The 15,103-nt window shown below is 42.1% G+C and overlaps 1 protein-coding gene across 1 annotated transcript; it reads left to right on the top strand.

The window, feature by feature from the left end:
• Positions 1-13,863: 13,863 nt before the first annotated feature.
• Positions 13,864-15,009, top strand: LOC308320245 (N-acetyllactosaminide beta-1,3-N-acetylglucosaminyltransferase 3-like; the record flags this gene model as incomplete). Its single annotated transcript, XM_080770563.1, has 1 exon — positions 13,864-15,009. One exon carries the CDS (start codon positions 13,864-13,866, stop codon positions 15,007-15,009), a length of 1,146 nt encoding a protein of 381 aa, XP_080626689.1.
• Between the last annotated feature and the right edge of the window lie 94 nt (positions 15,010-15,103).

Here is a 15,103-nt window from a genome sequence, read left to right as displayed (position 1 = left end):
CAAATGCAAACTTGGTGTCCATTTCAGGATGTTTGACAATAAGAAACATTTTGGAATACTTATTGCGAACGCAGTGATTGCGAAAGGTGTGTGTGACCCTTTGTGCCCATATATGGAGCTACGTCCAAATATGGAGTGTGTTGCATCAATACGTCACCATGACTCAGCCATAACCATATAAGGAGTCCCCAAAGCAGCTATACGTCCAAAACCCAAATATGTACGAGCTGCGTCCGCTTCCCGCGTTTGCGCGTCTTACTGGTCTTTATGATTGGGTGTGTCTGGACACCTAATTTGCATATGTCCAAGATGGAGGCAATATGAAAATACCTTGTTGTACCTTAACTTTTGACACTATATTGGCAAACTTGTTTTTTCTTTATCCTTAGAAACATTGGAAGGTTCTTATACTGTATGTTGTCGTCTGGACCCTAATTATTGGTGCAGGCAATGGCCTCACATGGCCTGGTTGCTCAGTATAGACTGCACTCACCTTTCAACCACAATAGTATGTGCAAATTGTGCATGCATAAAGTGAGTCGCAAAGTGAGTTTAACGTCGTTTAATGCAATCAGATTTCTGTTTGGAGGTATGGGCTGCCAAGGCCAGAAAGTGTTTTTTTTTCCACTCAGTAGGCGTTCCCGCATAACTTCTGTGTATGATGATGATGACACGTGTACCCTCTATGACTATGACTATGCCATGGCTTTGATCTTGGGCACCTCCGACTCTGACAAGAAGGCACTCTGACCTACTTACTTGTACTACTTAATGTTATGGAGTCCCATATACTGAAATCATGAATATGACAACCATGCAGACACAATAGCAGTGGGATGGGACTAGCCAGTGAAACCACATGGATGTGCTAAAGAAAGATGCCGATGTGAAAATCACAACTGTCTAGAATCGCTGGATGTATGGGGAATCGAGATAGCTGAAGACGCAGATAAAGGAGTCACTGGACATCAGAGTTGATCTGCACAGGCTCCAAGGTGAGGGCAACCTGTCAGATCCAGTGTTGCCTCCAAAACAGCCTATATTCACAGCCTGTTAGCACATGTAAGAGAGCCAAAGCCAATCCAGAGATGTGATGCTCATGTCTCAAATAAGTGGATTGCAAGAACTATAATTGATACTAGACAAATGCCTTTATGGCCATTGGCCCCAGCATGGGCCAGGTACAGAACTATTCTTGTGTTCCTTTTCAGGATGGTTTCAAGGCTGTAGTGCAGATAAATCGAATCCGGGTTAGTTTGAGAGCACATTTTGTCTCGTTACAAAGCACTGCAGCAGTTAACCCTACATGTCATCCTCCATGAGCTCTACTTGAAGAAGAAAGTACCAGACATTAGGTGTACACGTTGTCATCCATCATGTGCGTGCGTTCATGTGTGCGTGTGGCAAAATATCAATGATTGCTGGTCTGATCTAAACGTATTGTTTAAAATCTAAACAATGTTAAAAATTGTACTTGTACTGTTTCATATGTTAGCTGTATCAAAACTACTTACTTACTACTTAGCCTACTTGTTTTATTGTTTCAAAATCTCTAAATTGCATAGGTTATTTGTTTTGAGTTTAACTCAATCTGGGCGAAAATGTACAATATATTTTGGTGAATAGTGACCATATTGGTAATAAGCAAATTAAAGTGCTCTAGTGTATATTTAATCATCATAATACACCAGGTTTACCAAGAGTGTTATAGGAAGATTTGGGTATAACAAATCTTCCTATAACTGCCATCTTGGAAATATACAAATGATACTTCCACCCAATCATAAAGATAAGCATTTCAACATATATCTAATTGTCAAAAATATGACAATACACAAGTTTGCATATGTTTGCATATGTTGATCATCTGGTCATCTGGTTCAAACATTACATCCCTGTTAATATGTGGTGGCGATATTGGATTTGGCTACTGTGGCGACCCGGAAGGTCGCTGACTTGGGTGCCCTAGCTAAATCATTAGAGCATGCCCTGGGCTGCATCTGGGGAAACGTTGGTGATTAGACTGATCCCTTAGGGCCTTGACTATTCATAGACCAAGAGTGTTTTTTCTCGGCTTGACTACTGCAATGCACTTTTTTCAGGACTGCCTAAGAAAACAACTGACAGATTACAACTTGTCCAAAATGCAGCAGCCAGAGTTTTAACTAGAACATATTACTCCAGTTTTGGCATCACTGCACTGGCTTCCGGTTGTTTTTAGGATTGATTTTAAAATTATTTTACTAGTGACAAGTGTATAAAGCTCTCAATGGTCTCGCACCTTCCTACCTACATGACTGCCTGCCTAAATATGTCCCAAACCGCCCCTAAGATCTTCCTCTGCTGGCCTGCTCGCTTTGCCAAAAAAAATGGCAACTAAAAAATACGGGGAAGCAGCTTTTTGCTTCTACGGGCCGTCGGCATGGAACAAGCTCCCACTGTACCTTCTTCAGGCAGCCTCTGTAGACATTTTTAAAGCTCAGCTTAAGACCCACTTCTACAACATTGCTTTTAATTGATCTTTTATTTTTTATTTTTGTTATTCATGTCCTCACTGTATTGCATTACTGCTTGTTCTTAATGTTGTTGCCTTGCTTTTCTTTTATTCTCCATTTTTCTGTAAAGCACTTTGAGCTGCATTTCATGTCATGAAAGGTGCTATACAAATAAAGTTTTATTATTATTATTATTATTATTATTATTATTATTATAGAGAAGCAGCAAGCCGTTTGTGGCTGATATTGTAGTTAGGCCATCAGTTTATACCACAGGCATTCAATATTATTTTTAAGCCGTTTCTGCACAAGTATTATGGAGTTGGTTACCTTTATACAATGACACATTATGTACATAATGATCAGGAACATATATAAATTATTGCATAAAGTTGGTTTGGAATAATATTCGCCAATAAATGACAATTTTCCCAATATGTATGAATTTTAAGCATTTTCATCAAACTTGATTTCAAATCAGAATATTGAATTGGATTCCCCATATTAGGCGGGTAAAAATATGGTTTGACCCTAAAACAAAACTGATTTATGTAGTATTAGGTGTCCTAAATAACATACTAAAAGTTTACCAAAGTTTGACCACCCGAAATGTGTTTTTTTAAGATGGCTGTCGCCAGTTCTTAGAATACCATTACTCCTCCATTATTCATCTTGGTATCTTGGTATCTTGGTATATAGGCAGGTGGTGGAGTGTGGCATGGATAGGGTTCAGTTATGCTTGTCACAGACATCTTCTTATTCCCGAGACTGTAGTAGTTGTGTGTGTAAAATTAATTTCACATTTACTTTGTGTTTGGTACTGCTGGCAATAACCTTGAGCCCTGGGCTCCAGTCTCGGTCTCCCCATAGAATCCCAATCTAACCTCCCTCCACGCTGTAGCCCTGCTGCTATCCAGCAAACAAGCATTGCTGCCTTCCAATGCATGGCTTTTTAAGTCATATGGCAGCCAAGACTATGGACTTTAATGTTTGTTTAGGGCACACTAAATGACAACGTAGGATGCCATGTTGCCAATATAAATACAGTGGGCGCCCCTAATTTCGTGTTTTTTGCACTTTTTGCATTTTCGTACTACAGTAGCTGTTCTAGAGGAGAGGGGAGAGGGTATTCTGCGCCATAATGATCAGTCACTGGGGGCCCCAGTAATATTAATGGTCAGCCACCAACCAGACACCGACTCTCCTGTGAGCCAGTCCGACATAGGGACACCCCTGTCTGCCTGACAAACAATCATGCACCACGTGGAGGTCTTATAACCACCACTATGTGGGTCTGACCCTTCTGTATACCTATGCCCACTCTAAGCGTGACTCCCACCTACATGAGTGAGTAGATTAATCTTGTGACTCATGCAGGCGTATTTATTTTGAGATGTTTCCTCAATGTGGACATGCACCTGGTGCAAGTTGCAACATCCTTTGCAGGAAACTATGGCATATTTGCATTTATTGCTTCTTTGCGTGCTCAGCCTCAAGAGTAATTTCCCTCTCTGTTAACCACTCGCAAAGTGCAATAAATGTGATGCCATAGTTTCCTGCAAAGGATGTTGCAACTTGCACCAGGAAACATCTCAAAATCAATACGCCTACACGAATAACGTTAGAAAATAAAAACTACTAACTTCTACAGAGCTTTTTATTATGACTCGACGTCTTTCTGTCTGAATCACGTTAACTATAGAGCCATGAATTAAATAAAAATCAATTTGTCTGCACTTATTTTTACAACTTAAGCAACTCAATTGCTTTTTATTTGGCTCTAAATTAATCACGCAACTGTTGAGAGCCCAGCCTTTAGGTGCATATACATATACCTCCATAGATTGATTATTTTATAAACAGTTTGCAGAAAAAAACACAGGATCATAGCCTACAGTACAATAAAAAATAATATTAAATTAATCTGAACATTAAAGACATTTGTCACCACAACAATATCATTATTGCAATGTGTACTGTATATTTAATATACAGTACAAATTGCAACAATGATATTGTCGTGGTGGCTAGCTGGTGGTGGTGAAGTTTAAATAATACTGCCAACTCATAATTGTAAAGTGCAAATACAATAATTTAATTTGTGTTTATTAAGTACTTGGTTAGGTTAGTTATAATAAAAGCATAATATAAAAAAGGGAAAAAATAATATTAGGAAACGTTAGGATATTTATTAAATATTTAGTTTAGTTAACTTGAAATTGGTGACTATTTCAGAGGGTTTTAACAGTCACAAACACAATATTGGATTTCACAATTATCTAATTGTATCTCTGCAATTTGGACAAGTTCAATGGACTCCTAGACCCCAAAAACATAGGGTTAGACACAGAAAGTACTTGTCTAGGATGAATAATGAAGGAATTTTGATGGTGTTTAGGCAACACGACATCTCGACATCTTGAAAATAACACCTTTCGGGTGGTCAAACGTTGGTAAACTTTTAGTATGTTATTAAGGACACCTAATACTACATAAATCAGTTGAGAAACCTTTTGTTATAATTTTTTTAGGGCTAGGTGCTTTTTTTCATATATTTACCCGCCTATATGAAAACATAAAAACGACACTTCGGTCTACATTTCTACCTTGTTTAGACAAAAATAAAAGCATTTTATTATGTTTCAGCATAGTGGTGGCCGCCATCTTTAAATGCTCAATTTTGAGGGCTTAGCAGCCATTTTTGAGCTTGGCATACAGCAGATTTGGATTCAGCAGACCTTAATACCCCTAGAAAGCATGTATGCCATAAATTAACACGATTTGCCTTCAGCACTTTAAATAAGCACATATTCTGAAATCCTGCCTTGACTATTGGTGGATCTCGGTGGAAAGACATTCAGCTCAGGACAAGGCGAATTTCCATCACCACCTTAGATCTGCTAAAGATCGTGTCCCGAACTGAAGGCACAAAGTGATATGCACAAGCTTGCACACATACAGTATGCTAACGTCGCGTCGAACCACATTAATGAAGTCCATCCACTTAGTTCTAATGTCCTCGTCCTCTTAGTTGGGATAATATGGAGGCTTGGAGCCTATAGAGACGTGTAGACTGTAGAGTGTTGGTCCTCACGCTGTGACTCACAGCCTAAAACACAGCAGACCTTGCGAGTGCGACAAAAAAGTGTGACTAAAAACATAAATGGTGGTCAATGTAAACAGTAGGTTTACATGGGGGGGGGGGGGGGGGGGGGTGGATACCACGCATACCAAAGAGTTCTATTAAAGGGTGGGGACAGAGTTAAAGGAGGAAGGATTATTAAAAGTGGTTCCCATTGCTGACTTAACCACGGGCACCTCAAACCTGTTAAGTAACAGTCATGCCTGCCTGCCAGACACTTACCGGTAAGCTAAAATGGCACAAGGCCAGTGATGTGTTGTATCTGCACAAATCCTCAAACCCACATCACATGAACGCTACAACCCTTCATCCCTATTCTGAGCATGTCATAATAAGAGAACATTTGGAGAACATAATATATTTTATATATTGATTTTATATATTTGCGATAAATATCGTACTGTAGGAATATTGCTACAACTTCAATGTTCAAGTTATACTTGAAGTCATTCTATTACGGCACATGGCATAGACTAGTTAATATAAAGGAAAAAGAATCACACCCGTGTGAACTGAGTGGTGCAACTCCCCTCTCGCCCCCCCTCCACTCATCTCTCCCTCTCTCTCTCTCTCTCTCTCTCTCTCTCTCTCTCATTAGCATTAGCAGGCAACAGTGCGTGCAACACTAATACTATCTCTCTCTCTCTCCGTTTATGGCAACAGCGCCCCTACTGGTTCTCATTATACTGGCTCATTAACGTCACATAGGTTAACCACACATAGGTGAACCACACATAGGTAGGTGAACACGGACATTGCTGTTCCTTGGAGTGGTTGCACCACTCAAAAACACATCATGATAACAAACATGGTGTAGCTACAAAACTACCTTCAATATCTGTGAAATACGTTTGAAATGTAATGCTTACAGAAAAGAGAACAACTGTTGATACATCGACCTCCCTAATAATGCGTGTCATAGTGTTTAGGCAAATGCTATTCTAACTGCCAGTGGTCACTGTCTCTTAAAGGACAACTTCAGTTTTTTTCAACCAAGGTTCATGTTTTAGGTTGTTATATAGGTCATTCTTCAGGCCATGCCTGAAGAAGGCCGAAAGGCCGAAAGGTTGCTATGACTCTTATCTAAAATCAAACTCTTGAACCAGCAAGTGGCTGTGTGCGGGTCTCTCCTCCTTCTCCAAAGGTTGTTATTAAAGAAAGTAAAATATGTATTTTTTTACAAAATGTAATAGCGATTTATTATTTTATTATTTACTATAGTCCTACTAGACCCCAAGAAATTACATCTGGCCACAAAAGATCAAAGGATCTACTGAATGTGAAGGTATAGCCTATACTGGGGGGAAGCCACGCTGTGTGTCATAGGCTCAATATGTCAGTTTGACACATTCAGTAGATCCCGTGATCTTTTGTGGCTACTTTGGAGTCTAGTAGGACTAGTAAATAATAAAATTATAAATTGCTATAACATTTAGCAAAGAAATACATATGTAGCCCCATGGTCGAATCCCCCCACCCCCTGTCAAAAACAGCTCAAATCCCTAAAATGAAAGAAAGCAGCAAATGAAAAAAGAAAATTACACTCACCTTTTACTTTCTCTAATAACAACCTAAAACATGAACCTTGGTTGTCAAAATATTACTTTAATTATACTACTTATTACTTTTTAAAAAGGAATAAATGTAACGGACCCACAGGGCTGTTTCCATGATTAATTTGTGTTTTCTTTGAGCTTTTATTTTGACGTGTTTCCTGCCCCAAGTCAGTTCTTCAGGGCTTTCATTGTAAGGGTTTCCTGCCCACAGGGCCAAATCAGTTTAATTGAAATGATCAAGTTCACCTGTGACTGAGGACAATGCCCAGGATGGGGCTGCAGATAGCAGCACTTGATCATAAATGCCACCTGCCAACCTCAGTGGTAAGAGGATTGAGGAACAGATACTGCCATGAGAAGGAATGGCAACATAATGGAGAAGTTTGTCAAGGAAGGAACTAAGGACGGATGGCCAAAGAGCCCTGGAACAAACTGCACATGCCACTTTATTAGCGCCTAGCTGGAAGGGGAACAAGGTTAATACTTTTATTTGTCATATCTTGTATTTTCACTGCTTATGAATTTGATTGGCTTATTGTTGTGGGGTTTGTCATGGTTGATACAAAGGGGTTTTGAGTTAGGTTTCACAGTAAAAAGTAAACCGTGATTAACTTTAATTATTGGTTCATGTGAACATTTATGCTGTTGGTTTAGGTCTACTGTATATGCATATGTCTCAACCTGTATGTGTTTGTTTATGGATTTATTGATTTACTTATGTTATGTATATTTATCTTTTCTCAGTTTCTATGGTGAATTTTGAAATAAAGTATCAGTCAAAATCATCAGTCAGTCTTCAACCTTACTGGCCAGCTGTGTCCGCTACAGTAGAAACTTCACCCAAGGACTGCAACTCTTCACCACTCATCTACACTGGAGCTCAAACTATGCCATCAGGCCTGCAACGCATCGGACAGTCGAATGAATCTGGTGAACGGTTACATTAACACAAACGCTACAACTGCATGATAGAACATTATACGGTCAGGAAACAAAGACTAAGGATCATACGGAAACTGAACATATATGGACATATGGCATAGGCCTACAAGGGTTTTTGAATTTAATTTCAGTTAATGGTTTACATGCAAAGATTATTGTGTTTTACAGTGAGATTGTAATACAGTGATTTAAGGTCCAGATCTTTTTTGTGTTTCATTTATTTATGGTTATTATATTCAAGGTCTTTATTTTCAGTCACACCCACAAAACCTACATTTTATTTGAAATCTAATCCAAAATGGCAGACATTAGCATGATGGTGAATGAGTCAGATGACAATGCAGATCTAGAAATGGTTGAGAAGAAGGTAAAGAGGCTTCTATCTATGTATGATCAATGGAAGGTTATTGCATGGATCACAAAGACACAGTTAAAGGCCAACATTGCTGAGAGCGACCCAGGACTTGTCCTTGACACTTTAATAAGTGCAAGGAAATTTCTAAACTCTACTCTGACATCTTTAAACATGGCACCCCAGATGATGATGTGAGAAGAATAATAGATCGATGTAAATTTATATCGAAGGGCATTTTTGAAGTTCTTTTTGATAGAATTGTTGATAATGAATTTGAAACGGGAATGCAGGATTGTTTTTATGGACTGCTTGTCCATGATCCTTTTCACTCTATTTTTAAACGTACTCCAGCACACGTTGATACCAAGAGTAGCTATCACTCTGCATCTGTGGCAGCAGCAGTAGAGCTTGCCAGGAAGAGGCAGGGGAGGAGTTGCACAGAACAGATTGAAGATGAACGGGAGGAACGGATTGAAGAGGAACGGATGGCGCAGCTAAAGGCAACAAGAGGAGTGGAAGAGCAGAAAAAGAAGGAAGAACTGGAGCAGCGACAACAGAGGGCTGCCGCAGAGAAGCGAGAGCAGCAGAGACTCCTGGCTGAGCAGGAGCAGGAGCAACTACAGAGGGCTGCCGCAGAGAAGCGAGAGCAGCAGAGGCTCCTGGCTGAGCAGGAGCAACTACAGAGGGCTGCCGCAGAGAAGCGAGAGCAGCAGAGGCTCCTGGCTGCTGAGCAGGAGCAGGAGCAACTACAGAGGGCGGCCATAGAGAAGCGGGAGCAGCAGGAGAAACTCCTGACTGCCATGAAGAAGCAACATGAAGAGATTCAACAAAAGCAGCCAGGCCTGGGTGCGCCGGCTGGTGAGGAAGAAACGAACATCAAGAAGCAGCTGGAGGTGACGGAGGGAGCAGCAGCGGTGAAGCCCAAAGACCCAGCCCAGCAGGGTTCAGATGCCCTGGCCTCACATCCCAAGGCACCAGGGGATTCGGTGGGAGTTGGTACTCTGCAGGCCGGAGAGGCCGAGCCTAATGCAGTGGCTGCGATGGCCTACAAGGGGGCTACCAATCAAGACTCCCCGGCAGCAGTCAAGGGGGAACGGCGGCCTAGAGGAGTGCGAAGACAACCAGCCATGGCTAGAAGGTTCAAGGCCCAGGACACTAGGCTCCTGGAAGTCAATGCTGAGCATGCTCTGATTGGAGATGGAGTACTCATGGTGGGAGAAAGACTGCATGCCCCATTCCTGCCGATTATTTTTAAAATTCTAAATGAGTATGGGGTCACGTAATTTGATGTAAAATCATGTTTTGATTTATGCAACCTGGTTTTAAATCACTAATGATTTTGGTGGGAGTGTAACGGACCCACAGGGCTGTTTCCATGATTAATTTGTGTTTTCTTTGAGCTTTTATTTTGACGTGTTTCCTGCCCCAAGTCAGTTCTTCAGGGCTTTCATTGTAAGGGTTTCCTGCCCACAGGGCCAAATCAGTTTAATTGAAATGATCAAGTTCACCTGTGACTGAGGACAACGCCCAGGATGGGGCTGCAGATAGCAGCACTTGATCATAAATGCCACCTGCCAACCTCAGTGGTAAGAGGATTGAGGAACAGATACTGCCATGAGAAGGAATTGCAACATATGGAGAAGTTTGTCAAGGAAGGAACTAAGGACGGATGGCCAAAGAGCCCTGGAACAAACTGCACATGCCACTTTATTAGCGCCTAGCTGGAAGGGGAACAAGGTTAATACTTTTATTTGCCATATCTTGTATTTTCACTGCTTATGAATTTGATTGGCTTATTGTTGTGGGGTTTGTCATGGTTGATACAAAGGGGTTTTGAGTTATGTTTCACAGTAAAAAGTAAACCGTGATTAACTTTAATTATTGGTTCATGTGAACATTTATGCTGTTGGTTTAGGTCTACTGTATATGCATATGTCTCAACCTGTATGTGTTTGTTTATGGATTTATTGATTTACTTATGTTATGTATATTTATCTTTTCTCAGTTTCTACGGTGAATTTTGAAATAAAGTAACAGTCAAAATCATCAGTCAGTCTTCAACCTTACTGGCCAGCTGGGTCCGCTACAATAAAGGTACACTACTTATTACTCCCTGAGAAAAGTAACTACCTGTAGTTACTTATTACTTATTACTTTTTTTTATCTCGCCTCCAGTAATTGCATATTTTGTCCCCAAAAGTCTTACTTTGCATTTTCAACATTAGAAGTCCCCCCCCTCCCCTATTCTGCAGTGTTTATTTAACTCTAAAAAGTGTACTGTATAGTGTACACATGATGATGGGTCCATTTGTACACATTGATTACAAGTAGATTCGATGTGGAATATAGCTTCTTCCCTATGCACAACTTGCAGCGGACAATAATGTTCATCTCGTCTCGATCGCGGACATACTCAAAATAATGCGAATACTTCCAAGTATTGAATGTTATAACGCTTTGTTGTGCCGGTGTCTCTGTCTTCTCCGTCTGCTCCATGCTTAGTTTGTTTACGTCTCTTCTCTCTGACAGTGCAGTCTAACGAGTTACACACACTAGTTTAGGTTGTTGTTCCGTGTTCCGGGCCTGCCCTTCTGCATCCGATACTTCACACATACGTACCAACGAGTGTGCATCGTTACCGTATCCGCTCTAGAGTCTAGATCTAGAGCAGATCAGCAGTCTGCAAAGCAACTCCACCCCAACCCAGTCTACCATTATAAATAAACACTCAAACCCACAGTCCCACCAAGGCTCGTGAAAATAGTAATAATATTACTTTTGGAAAAAAGTGAATGTAATATTATTACTCAAAATGTGAAAGTAACTAGTTAAGTTACCTGGACCTGGACATCACTCCCTCCATCTGCAACTGGATCCTCGACTTCCTCACTGACAGGCCTCAGTCTGTTAGGATAGGCAACCTCACCTCCTCCACCCTAACCCTGAGCACTGGTGTCCCACAAGGCTGTGTGCTGAGCCCCCTTCTCTACTCCCTCTTCACCCACGACTGCACCCCTATGCACGGCACCAACACCATCATCAAATTTGCAGATGACACAACGGTGGTGGGTCTCATCAAGGACAACGACGAGACGGCCTACAGGGAGGAGATCCTGCATCTGGCGTCGTGGTGTGCCGACAACAACCTGGCGTTGAACACCAAGAAGACCAAGGAGCTCATAGTGGACTTCAGGAGGACTAGGGCTGTCACTCACGCTCCGATTCACATCAACGGAGCGGAGGTCGAACGGGTCCCCAGCTTTAAATTCCTGGGGGTCCACATCTCTGAGGACCTCTCCTGGACCCTCAACACTGCGTCTCTAGTCAAGAAGGCCCACCAGCGCCTCTTCTTTCTGAGGAGACTGAGGAAAGTAAATCTATCTCCTCAGATCCTGGGGAATTTCTACCGCTGCGCCATCGAGAGCATCCTCACGTACTGCACCACGGTCTGGTACGGAAACTGTACACCCTATGGAGCAGGGAGTTCCCCATTTTAGCTGGCCACCAACCGGGTGCAGTACTTAGTTTAGACAGTTTTTGGTTTAGACTAGTCATTGGTTAGACCAGTCATTAGTCCTACAGTACAACTACAACCCATCTCAAACCCTCACCCTAACCCTAACCTCCCACGGGGCAGCACACCTAAACCTAACCTTAACCCATGTCTAACCAATGACTAGTCTAAACTAAGTATGCACCCCCATACCAACCGACCCCCTGGGTAAGTCAGGTCCGCCTCCCTGGGTTAAACAGCAAGAAAGAAACAGTTTTCTCTCTCTTTTCTTCAAACAATCTATTGAGGAGACATCCCAGTGATCTGATCAAGCTTTAGATAGGCCTTGCAACTAAGAATTGAGCCGTGTAAACACACAATCTAACATCTAAATGGACTAACGGTATGTTCATTCTATTTCTGTAATAACAATGTATCATCGCATATAGTATACCAGTTAAATAGCTGTAAACATAATGTGCTATTTGTGTTTCTTTGTTTTCCATACAGGTTTTAATTACCTGATCACCACTGATCTACCTGATCACCACTGATCTGATTTAATTATTACTGTCTTGTTTAATCTTGCTATTCTCGCAATCTAGAGTTTAGGCCAACAGGCAGACTCAATCCATTTGTAAATACTACCAATCTGTACTTTGATTATGTGTAATAAATAATGTAAAAGACATTGGTTTGGATTATTTAAACAAACACTGGAATAACAGTTTCAAGCTTTAGCAACAGTATATATCTGAGCAATTCGCCTAATGGAAACTATTTAGATGTTATAAGCCTTCCCAGGGGCCTTAGGTCTGATATAATTACCTCAATTGTGCACGATTGAACAAATCAATTAAGTAGGCAGCAATAAAGGTGAAAATATTAGATTCCGGGACAGTGTTCCTTCCACGCGCTACGTCCAACCAGGAAAACTCCCCCCTGTCAGGTGTAAAGGAGCAACTTGGACACTCAGGCATGAAGGAAGCATGAGTTCAAGTCCGTTGCTCTCCCCATGTCCCTCATATATGGGGACTAGGTTGGTGGAGGGTGTGTATAGCCCAGGATCACATTAGATGATTGACACAGGGGTGAAAAATGGGTTACAAAATCGTGGGATAAAAAATATATTAAAAAAAAAAAGAACAAGCTTACAGACAAATGAAATGTGGTGTTTTTTCCTTTCATGACAGGAGACATGTGACAAATGTTCCTTTTTGACCCACTCGGTACGTTCAGGTGTCATGTATTTGACAAAGTCAGTTATTGTATATTTGGTGCACCAAATACACAATTCAGTGATTGTGTGTGCAATCAATTCATAGTTATTTCATCTTTTCTGTTGCGCACTGAAAGGGCTGTGTGGTAATTATGCTTCGTATGCTTGAAACATATAGTGGTCGGTAGTATTACTAGGTCTGAACAAGGCTGATTTTGCCACACTTTCTGTTCAGGGTTGACTATTATGTAGAACTTCACTATAGAGTGCAGGGGGCGTCTTGATAGGCGTGCTCTTCACTAGAGTGTGGTTGAGGTTACCTCAAGTTAAAGAAATGTAAACCAAGGTAATTCTGGTGTACCCTGAGCGAGAGACAAAATAAAGTTTATCTAAGGAGAAATAAAAGGGTAGAAAAACAATAATATAACACTAATAATAATAAATAAATAAAGCGAGACAGGTACTTTACCATTGGAAAAAGAAAATTAAAAAGGAAAATAACAGTCATCAGAGATGTTGTCATGATTTAAGTGTTTCTAATGCTGTGGATAAGACGTCAAGTGTGTTTTCTTGTGCCCCATTGGATCGAGCTATAGAGAGTTCCAGAGAGATCATGTCACTGCTTTTCAATAGGTTTTTCTGTCCCATTATAGTGTGAAGGATGAGAAGGAAACTTTCTCGCATGGGCTTCATGCTGGTTGGAGCCACTGCGGTGTTGTGCTTGGTCGTCCTTCTTAGGCAAAGCCCTCCTACCAACGGGACCGTGGGAGAAGTCACAGCAGGTCCGAGGATTACGGCAGCCAAGCAAAGCACCTCCTCTCCATCTTCCTGGCCATTAACCTGCCAGAGGAACACGTCCATCATGGCAGACAACGTGACAGGCTTCTCCACTTTACCCACGCACATCCAAGATTTCCTGTACTACCACCACTGCCGTCACTTCCCACTGCTGCTGGACGTCCCTGATAAATGTGGAGGGCCGGAACGATCCGGGGACGTCTTCCTCCTGCTTGTCATTAAGAGCTCCCCTGAGAACTACGAGCGACGAGAGGTGCTGCGTAAGACCTGGGGCGAGGAGAGGATGGAGAGGGGCAAGCAGATCCGTAGGCTGTTCCTCGTGGGAACAGCGGGCAGTGGGTTCGAGCGGCAGAGGCTGGATCAGATGCTAGAACTGGAACAACGCGAGCACGGAGACATCTTGCAGTGGGAGTTCAACGACACCTTCTTTAACCTCACTCTGAAGCAGGTCCTCTTCCTGGAGTGGATGGACATTAAGTGTCCGCACGTCCACTTCCTCCTCAACGGGGACGACGACATTTTTGCCAACACGGACAACATGGTGGAGTACCTCCTGGGCAGCAACAAGGACGGAAACAGCAGCACACACCTCTTCGTAGGGCACCTGAATGGGGGCAGGCCCATCCGTGATCCATCAAGCAAATACTATGTCCCTGTTCAGGTGCAGCAGTCAAACGAGTACCCTCCATACTGTGGCGGCGGGGGGTTCCTCCTGTCAGGATATACAGCCGCAGTCATATACAACATGTCCAAGAACATGCCTCTTCACCCCATCGATGACGTGTACATGGGGATGTGTTTGGCCCAAGCAGGTCTCAAGCCTGCTGGCCATATGGGTGTTATGACTTTTGGGCTGGAGGTCCCATCGAAAAAGATAGATCCCCATCACCCCTGCTTTTACAGGGAGATTCTGGTGGTACACCGTTTCATGCCGCTTCAGATATACCTCATGTGGCACAAGGTACGAGACCCTAACATAAAATGTGGGTCCTCACATTTCACCGTTTAGGTCAGGGCTCGTCAAGTTCATTTAGCATCGGGCCAAGTCTTTTCCAAGGCATTTGATGGCGATGTGCGTGTGTGTGTGTGTGTGTGTGTGTGTG

The sequence above is a fragment of the Protomyctophum bolini genome (genome assembly GCF_963924005.1).
Source record: "Protomyctophum bolini genome assembly, chromosome: 8".
Classification (NCBI taxonomy): Eukaryota; Metazoa; Chordata; class Actinopteri; order Myctophiformes; family Myctophidae; genus Protomyctophum; species Protomyctophum bolini.
The sequence above is the reverse complement of the archived record's forward strand: the minus strand, read 5'-3'. Positions and strand labels throughout refer to the sequence as shown.